This window comes from Cataglyphis hispanica, chromosome 16, assembly GCF_021464435.1.
Source record: "Cataglyphis hispanica isolate Lineage 1 chromosome 16, ULB_Chis1_1.0, whole genome shotgun sequence".
Classification (NCBI taxonomy): domain Eukaryota; kingdom Metazoa; phylum Arthropoda; class Insecta; order Hymenoptera; family Formicidae; genus Cataglyphis; species Cataglyphis hispanica.
In genome coordinates, this window is record NC_065969.1 from 375,467 (window position 1) to 391,452 (window position 15,986).

Genomic DNA, 15,986 nt, shown 5'->3' on the forward strand with positions numbered 1-15,986 from the left:
TGAATGCTCTTTATTCTAGCTTTTCATTTTAGTATTTTTATTTTTTATACTTATTTTTTTATTTTTATACTTATATAATTTTCTACTTTTTAATTATTCATTTAATCTTTTAATTTTGCGATCATGTTTAATTAATCAATTTATTTATTTTTAACCGACCACAGGACCATGCGACTGTTTAGTTTATTTATCTCGAGAGTCTTATATCTATATTTGTTTTTACTCGAGAAAATATTGTTCAAACACGAATTTCTATAATCGGTTTTGAAAAATGAATTCTATCGTTTCAAAAAAATATATTTCCAATTGGGCAACATTTGTGTTCTCGCAAAGATACACATAATATACCTAGATTAAGAGGTAAACCGCTAACTAAAATCATATACACCAATGCCCACTAATGCCCAATTTGTGCATTACTGCCAAATTTTTTTTTGTATTTTTATTATATTTTTCTATTTTATCATATTTTTCTATTGACAACTAATGTCCTAGCAATGTCTATTCTAGTAATGTCTAGATAATATCCGAGCAATGCCTAATAATGTCCATTAATGCTCTAGTAATGCCTGGATTCTATACACCGTAATGTCCTCAACGGTTTACCCTTTGATTTAGACCGTGTTGAATAGTGGGGGTAAAGATGCACGTAGAAAAGAATAAATTCTGTTTCGTGCCCCTAGCGTTTTCTCTTGCTCGTGCGTAGCATAGCAAAAGAGAGCGCTATGCTACGTGCGAGCGAAAGAGAACGCAAGCAGTACAAAACAAAATGTATCCTTTTCGACACGCCCTTTACCCCCACTACTTAAATAAAGGCAAACGCTCGGTTTAAATATACTATGGCTATGGTCTGTCTCCATATTAGAAGGAGAAGGATGGAAGCTTTATGAACTAGTGCAGCCCATTCAGCTCTGAGCAGACCAATTATATGCTCTTCTGGCAGCCCGATTGGTCGGTCGCGCGACATAGCGACAAATGACGGTACGCGGCGCATCTTCTCCTTAGATATGGAAATCGGCTATAAGAGCTGTAATGAGGCGTCTTGTTACATTCTGATCATCAGTCGTCAGTCGTAGTTAGTCGCAATCGTTCTGATCGTGACGTTTTCGTCGGTATCTTCAGTAGTAGTGTGCATTTAGTGGCAAAGTTTATAGTGTATCTGATCGCAAATAGAACCACACGTGCTGACGCTTTCAACTCTTGGCAATTTCGTGTTGATTCGCCAATACATACGCCCCTGGTTGTTTTTTCGTTTGTTTCTGACTCTCAGTGTTTTGATCTTGATCTTGTCACGTTAGTCGTGATACATCACTAACTAGAAACCGCGTATATCTAACCGTAATTCTCAACAAAGGCAATAGAGCTAAACAAGAACACCACGTCTAGGAAAAAGACAACCGCCACCGGTCGCCGAGTAGCAACGTTGAATCGCAGAGAAATACGCTCCAATTCGATAACATTGACGATCTAGATTTTAACAACACGGTGCGTTATCTCGAGTCAGGGACTTCTCAACTAGAAAGAAAAGTGCCAATCATGTCCCCCTTCAAAGAAATTAACATCGCGGATGAAGAACGCAGCAGAGATTTGCAAATACCGAAGGAGTACAAAGAATTTGCGGAGAACGATCAAGATTCGAAGGGAAAAGATGATCGATTGAAATCATTGCTCAGTGATTTCAAACGCCAGGAAAAGAAGCGAATCGATTCTGTCATATCATGTGTCTTGTGCGTATCATGGAAAAAGTTTACGGGGAGAAGCATATTTTTGCCACGCACGGCAGCAACGTACAAACAAAGAAAGAGACTGCTCAACGTTGATGATTCGATTTCACTTATCGATCAGGCATTGCAGGAGATTTTGTTTATGTTTTCGGGAGGGCAAGATCCTTTGAAAAACATCACGGTAGTAGACATTCATTCTATTGCAACGGCAGCCAAGCGAGTCCTCCGGTGACTTCTCCGTCTTATCAATTACCGATATCAACATCATTACTCGCAGGCAACAACTCACCACAATCGAAAAGTTTGAATTATTTATTAGATTGTTATTCAAGAATTGCTGAAATAGAAAACAGTTCAAGAAAAACTGAAAATAGAAATCATCCAAAGGTATATACATATACATACATATATACATATATCTTTAAAATTATATAAAATTTTATTAAACTAATTTTTATTTATATATTTTACAACGATCCAGTGTATCTTCTGTTTCTGATGTACTGACAATTTTGAGAGAGAAATGTGTTCAATGTTCCAGCCACGTTCTACAAGGAATGGTCGGCAATTGCCAAGGCGCTGCTGTACCTACGTACACCACCCATCTTCTTTATCTGATATTATCGCAGAGATTACCTCATGGCTATCTCAACGAGCTCATGGCTGAGACATGCAAGGATCCGAGCATATTTAATCAAATTTTCACTCCTGTCTTGCAAGGCTTGTTTCTCCTGATGCAGCGGGCGGGCTTGGTCGGCAATACACACAGAAGACCGATTAATGCACTAAGCAAATTCATCGAAATTTGCTGTGGTCCAAGCAACAATATACGTCCGATTTGTTTTCTGATAATCAATTAAATTCAATTTTTGCCTGATGTTGTGACATCAATAGCCGGTAGAGAGCTGACAACGAACTCGTTCCTGGGACCGTTTCTTTCGGTATCGATATTTACCGAGAAAGTGGCAGAAAAATTCTTTAGTGGTGATTCTGTCGCTGATAAATCGGTAATTCTCACGCTGCAGCGAGCATTGCAGAGTACTAGAACGTCTTTGTACAAGATATTTGATGCGATACTCTCGAATAACAAATGCCGCGATGCTATCCTTGAATACTTGACGGTGTTGCTGCGTTGTAACGAGAAACGCGCGCAAATACAGATGAAGGAAGATGCTTCGTCTTTAGCCGAAGATGGATTCATGTTGAATCTATTATCAATTTTACAAATGCTTTCTATGAAGATCGATTTGAATACTGTAGACCCGCTGTATCCATTTAATTCTTCAACATTTATCGAAATAAAGAAGGACGCAATACTAAAACTCACTTTGCAAGAAGCTGCAAAATGGCAGAAACAATTGGAGAACACACATAGAGGGATGAAACCGACATTTACGACAAAATGTTGGTTCCTCACGCTGCATTGTCATCATATTGCACTGTTACCGGCATTGCGAACATATCGGGAAACATCGCGAGACTTACAGGAAGAACAAAAAAAGTTTGACGAATACCAAATTGCAAAACTCCAACGGGAAGATAATCTTTTGACGGGCTTAGAAGACTTTATCGAACAACAATGGACGCAAGAGTTGAAGCAATTGGTTAAATCCAAGTTATGTGTGGAGGCAGGTCTGATAGATCCCATCTTTTTGAAAAGATGCTTCCATTTTTATGCATCAATGGCCAAAATTTTGCTAAGTATTCTGACGCAGACTGCTTCGGATAGTCCTCTTCTCGAACTTTCATTGTCTCAGGAAGTTACGCGCAATTTCACCGCACTACCGGACATAGGAGACATAGTGGAATTCTTGTTATTCACATCTGAGTAAGTTTTTATTATATTATCAAATCTCACAATTATACATAATGCTTATCTATAATTTATTAATAATTACAACGGAATTTTTTTATTTACAGATTCTGTTCTGAAATAATGGAAAACAATATGGATAATTTGCTTATCACTTTGTTACGTGTTATCGTGTTTACGCCAGATTGTATACAAAATTCAGATCTGATGGCACAAATCATCAGCATTCTTGCTGGTATGCATCTTAATGGGATAAATTTTTGTACATAATTTATTAATTATAATTATAATTTTTGTTTATTTTCGTATATGAAACAAACTTTTTTATATTTTATATTACATTGATATTTTTTTTACGTATTACTACCTTTATTATCACTGTTAAATATTATACTGTTAAATATATATATATAAATATATATATATAAATATATATATACTGTTAAATATATATAATTATTATCAGCTGTTAAATATACGATGCAATATTTTGTATAACACAACTGTCTTGTTATTTTTGAATTACCGTCACTTATTATTTAAATTAAAATAAACAAAGAATATATTGAATCTTTTTAATAAATTGTAAATTTGAAAGATTGTATTATAATTTATTAAGAAATTAGTTTCATTAACGTAAAGTCCGTATCAGACTACGCATTGAAAATTGAAGTTTGAAATTTGATTAATAAGAATGAAGAAATTTTAATTCTTTTTGTTATGATTTGTTGAACGTCTTTCATTTTCAATCTTCAATTTTCAATACACAGTCTAACATGGGCTTAACAGATTGTAGAAATAATTTTAGTGAAATATTTTTGTTGGACACAATATATTAATTTTTTTCCAAATCTTTTCTTTTACTTATCTTTTTCCTAATTTGTGCTTACTATGAGTTATATCTTGTAATTCTTTTTTGTAATCTTGTTTTTTTAATTTGTTTGCAATTTCGTTTTTGATCTTAAATATCTAATTTTTATCAAACTCTTAATCTTGCATTGTTTTAAAAGACATGAGATGAATGAGATCAAATTCAAAATCTGCTATCGATCAATACTATGTATTATTTCGATGCGAATAATTAGACATTAATTTATTTTTACTCTAATTCTCAAATTTAATAGCACGTTTATACAATCGACGAACATGTTTTATCTTTATATTAAAGGTAATTACATGTATATACATTTATCACTTTTTTTATATGAATGTTGTTCTATATTGTAGATGAATAACTTGCAAAGAAAAAAAGATGTGCAAATATTACACATGAGCAAAGAACGCTATTAACAGAATACATAAATAAGAATCCGGAATTATTAAGCCGAAAGTTGACATCTTCGTTTATCTTAAAAGATTCCACATGTTTGTGAAGTGAAATAACTGAAATTTTAAGTTCTGTAAATGGAGCTAAAAAAGATTGGCGTAAGGTAAGTTATATTTCTAAATCAATAAAACAGAATTGTATATTTAATAACTCTTATCTAAGAAAAAATTTTGTAAAATAATTTTTTTTAGAATATTCTATATTTGGGAAAATATCTAAATATAGAGCGGAATCGTTTATTGTTTTACTCTTTATAATCATAATAATTCTTAAACAGTACAAAGCATTGAACTTATATTTACAATGTTTACTAATCAATTTGTATAGCTCGGGTTATAACAGAAAATCGACAAGCCTCTCCTAGAATAATAGGAGAAGCTCGTCGAACCATACAAGATCACGATTTCGATAATGTTTCACAATTAACAAAATATTTAAAATAAATTTATGGACCGGTTAAAAATGTCTATCAATTACAAGGGGAATTGGATTGTGTATATCAAAAAAATGACGAAGATGTTACTTATGGTAATAAAGTCAAGCTGCTTGGAAAACAAATATTAGAGGCGTATAGAAGTTCAGAAACCTTGTTATCGGACCAAAATATTAAAGCTTCATTAGAAAAAGATATGTGCAAGTGCTTTATTAGAGGATTAAAACCAGAAATCGAGCAGCGAATTACAAAAAATTTAGATGTACACGACAATAACCGACGCTTTAAAGATAGAAAGAGAGTTTTGAGCGATAAGAGATTTACGACAGGGGACAAACAATAGTGCAGGTAGACAGAAAATCAATAGGGTAAAAGATATTTGTCAGATTTGTTATAAGGAAAGCCATGTAGGTAGTAACTGTAAGAAATATTTACAAACAAATCAACAAGTTAGTAAACAGACTTAGGGACCTCAATTCTTACCTATCAGATTTGTAAAAAACGCGGGCACGGTGCAGAGAAATACCGTTTTTGCGATCCAAAACTTCATCGACCAATAAATGCAATTCAAGGAAAAATAATAATTTGTCAATTATGTTCAAAATCCGGTCATAATGCTAAATCCTGTCGATAAATTAATACTAGTAATAATAAAATCTCAGTAATTTGCCAATGGTGCGAAAAACCCGGTCACTCTGCAAACAATTGCTGGAAGAAACGAAACGAACAACGTTTTGCAGAAAATAAAATTCGCGTAACTTGTCAAATTTGCGACAATTTCGGACACATTGCTAAAGATTGTCGAGCGAGAATAAACCAACAAACGGGATCGAAGAACTCTTTATTTTGTTCGCTATTGCAAAGGTCATCTTCTCGAGGATTGCAAATTACGTCGTGCAAATAATATTCGGAAAAAGGAAAATAATCAGGGAAACTACAACGGCCCCTCGACATCGGGTGCACAGCAGGGGTCCGAACGCGAGCCGCACCCGTCCAAAGACCAGGTAGCCAAATGGATAAGAACGGAACGAACATAAGGCCCGTGACCTTAAATCTCGATAAACAGAGTCGGGTGCCTGCCGTCCAAATAGATATTGATAACTTGACTACGCGTATAACTGTTATGCTAGACACTGGATCTGGACCGAATATAACTAAAGAAAATCTTGTTCCTGAAGAAATAAATATTAATTACATGAATATTCTTAAATTAAATGGCATAAATAATTATCCGGTATACATCTTAGGTGAAATCACGCCAATTATTTTTGAATTACCAGTAATATTTCATATTGTATCTAACGATTTCAAAATTTAATATATTGGGAAATGATTTCTTGAAACAAACTTCATCAAAAATAGACTACGCAAGGGCATTTAAATGTTTCCGGAATCAACGTACCGTTCTTATCACCTGAAGCCATCGTAGTAGCTCCGCGATCCGAATCATTATTTTATGTACGGATAGAAAATCCTGAATTAAAGGTGGGCTATATATCTCGATTAAAGGTGGCACACGGAATTTATTTGGAAGATACCAACGTGGAAAACATTTCGGGAAAAGCACATTTATATGTCATAAATACTTTGGACGAAGAAGCAGAAGTACATGTCCCGACTTTACGCTTAAAATCGTTGGGCGAATTGTTAGACGATCATAAATCCTGAAGGTCTGAGCAGCCCACGAAAACAAATAAATAAGGAAAAAGAAGAAAAAATTAATAACGAATAAGGAAAAAGACGAAACTAATTACGCATTTATATATGATGAATTCAATAATTATAAGAATAAAATAAATGAATACAAAAATGAAGAAAGAATTATCAAAGAAATTTACCATGAAGACAAAGAAAAAATAATAAATCAAAATTAAATTAAAAATGAAAATAAAATCAAAAGGAAAAATAAAAAATTAAATGACTCAAAAATCCTTGGAGAGGAAAATTATCAAACCTCAGTCAAACGGATCTTTAGAAAGATCACATCACGCATTAGGCGAATATTTAAAACAATACGCGAACGAACAAAAACAATGCGATAGATGGATCAGTTTTGCCATGTTTAATTATAATACAAGTGTACATGAAGCAACAAAGCACACTCCTACGAACTAGTTTTTGGAAAGATAGCACGTGTTCCATCAAACGAACTTCTATTTCCTGAAGATAAATTAGCAAATTACGATGAATATTTAATAAATTTTGTCACTCAACTTCACGCAATTCAGGGAAAAGCACGCGATAATGTTATTCAGGCCAAAATTAAATCAAAAAATTATTACGATAGAAAAATCAACCCGCAAATTTTTAAAACGGCAGATTAAGTATTTTTATTAAAAGGTCCAAAACCAGTTAAATTTGGAGATCAGTATACTGGGCCTTATAAAATTTTAGAAATTTTAAATAAAAATAACGTAAAAATTAGAATTAAAAAAAAAATAGTCGAATTGTACATCCAAGCCGCTTACGAATTTCATACATCAAAATTAATAAATAATTATGAGAATTCTCAGATGGACTTAGAATCGGAAAACGAATCACGATAATAATAATTTTAACAAAGAAAAAAGAAAAATTATATTTTACCAGACATAAGAGAACATACGAAATAATAGAACAAATTTGACTTAGCAATCACATTATAGGTAAAATTATTTCCCATCGTTTAAAATAAGAAAGAACATAAGCGAATGTATTACATTATATCACGTATTAATCAATATACTAAAACATATAGAAACATATATTATATACACACACATATATTTTTAGTATTAAACGCATATAAACATTAAAAATATTACCACGTTTAATAATAATTTACAATCAAAAGAAACATTATTAACATAACATTTAGATCAATTATTATATACTATGTATATAAAATAAGCAGAACTATATTTTCTAATAAAAAAATATATACTTAGAGTAATATTACCTGATATTATCAAAAAAAGGGAAAAAATGGAAAGGAAGAACGAACTAGAAGATATGTCACGGAAGAATTATATCATCGATTCCAGCAATTAATAAGCAATCGCTATGCTGTTTGGCGATAAACTATCCAGCTTCGAGCAAGTGAAGCATCTGCAGACGAACATATGGCCCTTCAATCAACAGCTAATTAAAGGAGCAATCTCAGTAAATAAAATCCAAGCGGCACAGCGTATATGAAAACTTTGCAACAATGCAATTCTGCAACTACAAGTGCAACTCTGCAACAACCAACGATCATGATTGGAAGATAACCAGCAGATTGACGAAACAAATCCCTTATACCAAGGCGACAAAACTTTGAGAGCGTCGACTTTGAGCAGGTAACACAATGATATCTCGTTTTTCTTCTTATATTCTACAATGACATACATGAGAAAAGATAGTTTTGTAACAAGAATTTTAAAATAAATTTATGAAATAAGAATTACCGTTATTGCGACAAAAATTATCGATAGTATAAGAAGAGTTAGTGTTATTGTGAAAATTCTTACAAACATTGTTGCGAAAAAATTTAAGAAAACAAGTTAAAAAAATATATATTCTTGCCAAAGAAGGACGAAAGAAAAAAAAGGATTTTAAAATTTGCCTTCTCTTTCCTTTTTCTTAATAAGCAAATCAGCATGCGCAAAAATGCACACAAATTACTGTACTTTAGTAAACCGCGAAAGGAAGAAATTATTTTCTTTTTGCAAATGTTCCCCAACATTTGTTACGTCCTGGCAGCTCCATGATTTCTTCCTTCCGTGAAATTGCGGCAATCGTCTATTGATGATAAAAATGAATCGTTTAATAAATAAAGCATCCTACGCTACGCGTTTCGTAAACTCTTAGTCACTTGTCAATAATTGTATATCTATGAGTAACCGTGCCGATTCTCTCGAATAAATAAAAATTGATAAATGTCCCTTGCAGTAGAATTTTCCGGCGGAAGAATAAAGCAGTATCGAAAAGATAATAAATTTTTCTAACGAAATACTTAACAAATAGAGTCATACCATTTGATAAAAGTAATCATAAGAAAAATAAATTCTTTCCTAATCATAAAGAAATAAGACTTTTTCTAATCAAATCACGTGCACAAGAGGAGAAACGCCCCGCCTAATGAGGACACTGAGATAATTTCTAATTCAATCTCCTTCAAAATATTAAAACACACGTTTAAAAAAAGCCCTATAAAAAGAGCTACTCAAAAGTCCTCGCTCTCTTTACGCTCTGTACGTTCATTACATTCAGATCAGTCTTATTTAATTTTATTTACCTATTAACAAAATTATTGTATAATAACCGGTCAGAATTAAATATTAATGATAGAATCTGCTCCTTACTCACTCTGACAGACGTCTTCCGCATAAATGTAACACTCGCAAATAAATGAACACATACATATACATTCACACATACGCTCAGATAAGGATTAGTTTTTCTTATTATGTATAAATGTATGAACATGTATAAATTTGAACTTTTCTTATATTTTTGAATAAACCAAAATGTTTGTTAATTAATTAAAAATATTTCTTGCTCCCTTCTCTCATTTCCAAAAAAAAGATCACATTTGGTCCCATTTCGAATAATAGGGATCAAATTCTCTGACTAAAAAGGGACCACCGAGCGAACGTTCGAACAGAGTAACAGCGATCCAGTCGTTTACCAGTTTTCCGAACCTTCGAGTTCGCTCGACCCGATTCTTACGCCCGTAAGGCGTTTGATTTCAAGATATTTGAAATAGTTATTGCGTCCTTCCTTCCGACTCATCCTTCCAAGAGTCTGGACGTAATATTCTAAATTCTATTAAATCTATTCTTTTAAATTTATTTAACAATTGTTGCTTCCTTGCTTGTGACTAATCCTTCCTTTAAATTATCTATAATTATATTTTATTATGCGCTGCACGAGTATAATCATGTCTTTTATATCTTATATAAATATTCACACAATATAAATTTTGTAATATAATTTATAACGTTTCAAAAATCTCAATAATCTTGATGATATTTTCATTAAATTAGATTTCATATTAATCTTTATATTAAGTTATATATATATATTAATAAACAAGTGTTATACGACCAAACTGGCAATTTATTGTTTGATTATTATATCACAACGTTTCGACCATATGGTTTTGGTCCTTATCAAGTGAAACTAAAATAACAATACAATAAATAATGATAGTCATGTTACAATGAAATAAATAAAATTAAGCAACTTACGTTATAATTAAAAAGTAGAAAGAGAAAAATCGAAATGTCAAACTGACATTGTGTCAACCACTATGTTTGGAATACTGAGATCAACTAAACGACCTTTATTAATTTATCATATATGTTGTTTAAATTCTCTGTATCCTTTTGGGAATTAATAGTGTTGTCAAATTTTTTAATAAAAAACATTTCAGCTATTTCTCTCTTTCTTACATGTTTTTCGTTATGTAGAATATCAGGCGCTAACCAATCGAAGTCATGATCAAATTTTAATTTGTGTTTGCTAATTACGGATAGATTACTTTCGTGCATTTTTATATTATTACAATGTTCCTTGACTCGGGTGCTTAAGTGTCTTTTTGTCTGGCCAATGTACGAAGCGCTACAATTCTTACAATTTATTTTATAAACAACCTCCGTTCTATTGCTAATAGGCAAACTATCCTTGCCTCGTTTAATCAATGAATTTAATTTTTTAGGTATATTGTAAACCACTGTAAATCCCATATTTTTAAGCAACCGACCAACGTCGTCACTCAAGCCTTCGACAAACGGTAGTGCGATGTAGGAGGGTTTGTCTGTATCACTTTCCCCATCACCTAGAATGCTATTGTTTCGGTGTTTCAAAAAATTCAGTCTCTTACAAATATAACGATTTATAATGTGTGTCGGAAAACAATTATTAAGTAAGATCTGCTTCACGACATCAATATTTTTTCCATGAAACTGATCGTCAGATAGTAAAATAGCATGGTCAACGAGATTAAAAATGGTGTTCAACTTATATTTAAAAGGATGGCTCGAATAAAAATTTATGTATCTATCGGAACACGTAGCTTTTCTATACCAGTTTGTTAAAATTTTCCCGTTGGAACGGATAACACTGGTGTTTAAAAAATTGATACATGAATCCGACTCTATTTCATGTGTGAATTTTAAACGTGGATGATAACTATTGAAAATCAAATTAATCTCGTCAACATTTGCACGTGGAACAATAGCAAAAATATCATCTACGTATCTATAATATACAGGAACCGCAAACCCAAGTAGACTCAAACAATGTGTCTCCAAATCATCCATCACAATATCTGCTAAAATAGGTGATAACGGAGACCCCATAGGGCTGCCAAAGATCTGTTCATAAAACTTTCCATTAAAAGAAAAACTAGTCGAATCTAAAATAACTTCCACTGCATATAAAAATTGAGGCAAATTAAATTTTGTGTTTGGAGCAATGTCATTCCAACGTTTTTCGATAGCGCGCAAAACTAACTCTTTAGGAATGTTTGTAAATAATGCAGTAACGTCAAGTGATATCATTATTTCGTCATCATTAATAAGTTTCTCTTTCATGTCAGCAGCAAAAGACCAACCGTCTTTTATGTGAGATTTCGGTTGCAATTTTGAATTATGTAAAATATCGTGTATGTACTTCGATATATTATACAACGGACTGCCTAGTGACGATACTATGATACGTAGTGGAAAACCAGTTTTATGAATCTTTGGCAATCCGTAACATCGTGGCAAATTCCCGTTCGTGATGTTTAACTGTTTGTATGTGGTCTCATCTATTAAGCCATTGTCACGCCAAGATTTAATAAGTAAATTAATTCTGCAAGTTAACTGTCTACTTGGATCTTTGTTCAATTTTTTGTACGTAGATCGGTCATTCAACATATATTCCATTTTTTCCAAGTAATCTTTTTTATCCATAACTACTGTAACGTGGCCTTTATCCGCTCTAGTGACAAAAATATCGTCGTTATTACGTAAAAATTCCTTACAAAGAGAGAATCCTTTGAGAATATATCTATCTAGATGGTTAATATGTTTATTCTTACATAAAAATCTCTCGAGGGAATTTGCAATTGAGATTCTAGTTGTTTCGATTAATTCATTCGAAATAAGGCGGTGGTTCGCTTCTAAATTTTTTACAGTCCCAAGTACAATGTCAATACGATCTTTTTTATGGGATTGTTGTAATGGTAAGCCGAAATTATCACCCAGACTTAAAAGCTCAAGCACCCTTTCCGGAATATTTTTATTACTAATATTTACCAACCATCGTGATTTGTCTATGTTGTCGAACGGATTAAAAACTGTGTTGTGTTTAGAGGTTAATTTGTTAAACTTTTTGATTAAATTATTCTTAATTCTATGGTTAAATGCTAAAATCTTATGTTTGTTCAAGTCAAAAAATCTAAGAACCAAATCACGTGGTAAGCCGTCCAAAAGTCTTTCTTCCGTCTTTTTTATGATAGTCCGCAAGTAATTAAGATTAAAATTGAGATCTTTAATTTCTAAATTTAGTAATTTGTATCGGTAATTCTTTGTGATGTTATCGCTTCTACGGTTAACGCTATTACTATAAAAAGAAATGTTTATTTTCAAATTCTGAATATGAGATGGAACCAAGTCAAATCTTCTGCATCGAAGTAGAAAAATTAATTGTTGATTCGCAGTACAAAATTTCTTCTTGTCATTAATCCATGACTTCATCAAAGTTTTGTAATTATTGCCGAATCTCGTTGAAATCATTTGAAAGAAATGTTCGTAATGTGTAATCTCCATATTTAGGTCCAGGAGTGTAAATTATTATGTTTAATTTTAAAAATGTCGCCAGTAAATAAATTAATAAACAAGTGTTATACGACCAAACTGGCAATTTATTGTTTGATTATTATATCACAACGTTTCGACCATATGGTTTTGGTCCTTATCAAGTGAAACTAAAATAACAATACAATAAATAATGATAGTCATGTTACAATGAAATAAATAGAATTAAGCAACTTACGTTATAATTAAAAAGTAGAAAGAGAAAAATCGAAATGTCAATCTGACATTGTGTCAACCACTATGTTTGGAATACTGAGATCAACTAAACGACCTTTATTAATTTATCGTATATGTTGTTTAAATTCTCTGTATCCTTTTGGGAATTAATAGTGTTGTCAAATTTTTTAATAAAAAACATTTCAGCTATTTCTCTCTTTCTTACATGTTTTTCGTTATGTAGAATATTAGGCGCTAACCAATCGAAGTCATGATCAACGACATTTTTAAAATTAAACATAATTATATATATATATTGTGACGTTGCCGTCCCGCACACGTCCGCCGGATCCCTCTCTGATCGCTGAACGCAGAAAACGCATCCGCGCCAGTCTCAAAACATTAGAGCCGTACCAAAATCTCCAGAGGGGCATTATTTGTCGGATTTATTTCATCTTTTAATTATGTTATTATTTCCTTATTTCGATACGACACGGGAGCCTTACCGGAGAAGCGAACACGGCCGCCTCAAAACCAACGATCACCACAACTCGAAAGACGACCTTCGGGAGGACGAAAGGAAAAGCAAAGGAATTATCGACCTCCGAATTCGGCAGCGTGGCGAGAAGCGCGCGAGGACAAGGAGGATTCTCGCGCCTCGACGCAGGACCGTGCGAAGACGTGCCCCGAAGGATCCCGAAGGAGCTTCATCGCCGTGAGACACGGCGGGAAAAAGAGGAGGTCGGCGAGGGACACCGTTGCGTTCCTCATTTCCGAGGTCCCGGCGGAACTCGCCAAGGCCTTCTCCGAAGGGCCCCGTGGAAAATATATTGATCGCGATCTCGGGGGTGCGCGAGCCCCCGGTACGATCATGAGCGTGCCGCCAAGCGGCTGCCTTGCGTGTTATCGCGTGATTGGCCGTGATAACACGCACCCCGGTTGCGCATCCCCGGCTGGCCCGGCGTTACCGATTCTAGATCGCGGTGCTCCCGGGTCAGACTGGCGCGAGCATAAGAAAGCGAAAGACGTGTTTTGGGCGAAAGAAAGTTTCGAGAGCAAGTGAAGAAGCGTGAGCGAGAGCGAGGAGGGATCCCGGCCGAGAGATAAGCGGGTGCGAGGGATTGCGGCTGGACCTCGAGAGGCCGAACAGCGAGAAGCGGCCGAGCCCCCGGATCCCCGAGGAAAGAGCATCGTTGTCGGTGACGTCATTCCGCTCTATAGTAGCCACGCGCGATCGCGATCGGAATCCTTCTGTCGTCGTGGCCGCGATTTCGTGTTATTTTGCGAGTTCGGCTCGAAACTATTGGTGTTTATCGCGTTGGCATTAGCGTAATTGCGATTGTGACACGGCCACGTCGGCAAGCGATTCGAGCCCCGAAGCGTCCGGAGCATTAGTTTCGCGGATTCGATTAGTATCACGCGTTAGAGTCAGCGTAAGTCGTCTCTCTGGAGATCGCGGCTCGATAATACGGCGTAATCTGATAGTCGCGAAATCTGTCGCCCGTCTAGCGTTTAAGTCCGGTAGATGTGAGTAGTCTGTCGTGCAGTGTGAGTGTGTTTCGCGATCCTGTATGTTGTTGAGTGTGTTTCGCGTGGAAAATAATTCTGCTTATGTGTGTCAAATCCTCCGCTTGAAGTGGATTAGCGATCGAGTGATTTCGCGGTTGATGCGTAACATTGTACGGAGCGTTTTGAGCTATATCTCCGCGGTGCATGTTAAGGGTGCACTGGATGCATGAGGTACTCGTACGGCATGTCGGAATAGCGAGCGAAATATTATCGATCCATGAGGGGTCCGATAATCAACCTGGTATAAAGGCGTTCGGACTCAGGCCCGATCGACTAGAATTTAAAGGTGTCTTATTCTCTGTGGCGCTACGCCGTTTCTAACACCCAGTCTCGCTTCCGCGAATTTATCGATACCGGGCCTAACACCGTTTATCTCGGTTTATCATTCGGACGCACCGTTTCTAAATTAATGAAGTTGTTATTTCTTTGTTACGCTTGACGAATTTAATTTCTTTTTTACGTGTTTGGCGCTCTATCTGTGTCGCCTCTTGCTTCCATATCGCGTAAGTTCAACATCCGCCCTGCCCCTCTACCGTTAGGTGAGCTAGTCCGCCCGTGACGAAATCGACTTCTTTCTTCGCGTCTTTTTCGCGCTTATCTCGTGTATTCGACGAAAATTGATACGTGCAAGACCGTATCTGGCGCCCAATTGCAATTCTAGCGAGTATTAAAGCTTCGTCACGGCACGCGCGGAACACCTTCCATCCCGTTCCTTCCCGGCGTGTAACCATTTCTCGATTTTCTTGTGTTTTTGACGACGATCGACCCTTTGCCCGTATCTCCCGACCGGCGAATCGTACTCCCGTTGGCCGGCGCAACGAAACATCCGCGCGACGGAGAGATCGCGACAGCGGACGCGCTCCGAGCTCGCGAAGAGAAAAGTCGTCGCAATATATATATATATATATATATATATATATATATATATATATATATATATGATTGATATTTATCTTAATTAGATAATTAAAATGCAAGATTTTGAAATAATTATTGTATTTAAAGAATTTCAATGTTTTCTGTATAAAAAGACTTTTTCTGAAAAATATATATATTGAAAATATACTGAAAAAAATATATATAATTTTTTAAGTAAAGATTATTATAGTTAGTTATAAGTAATAATGTTAAGTTAGTT

At 34.7% G+C, this 15,986-nt stretch overlaps 1 protein-coding gene across 1 annotated transcript; it reads left to right on the forward strand.

Moving 5' to 3' along the window:
- Nucleotides 1-1,536: 1,536 nt before the first annotated feature.
- LOC126855696 (ubiquitin conjugation factor E4 B-like) lies at nucleotides 1,537-6,965 on the forward strand. The gene is given in 6 exon segments (XM_050603566.1): nucleotides 1,537-1,921; nucleotides 1,924-2,109; nucleotides 2,196-3,552; nucleotides 3,645-3,772; nucleotides 6,162-6,301; nucleotides 6,660-6,965. Coding segments are annotated over 6 exon segments (2,502 nt in total).
- The last annotated feature ends 9,021 nt before the right edge of the window (nucleotides 6,966-15,986 follow it).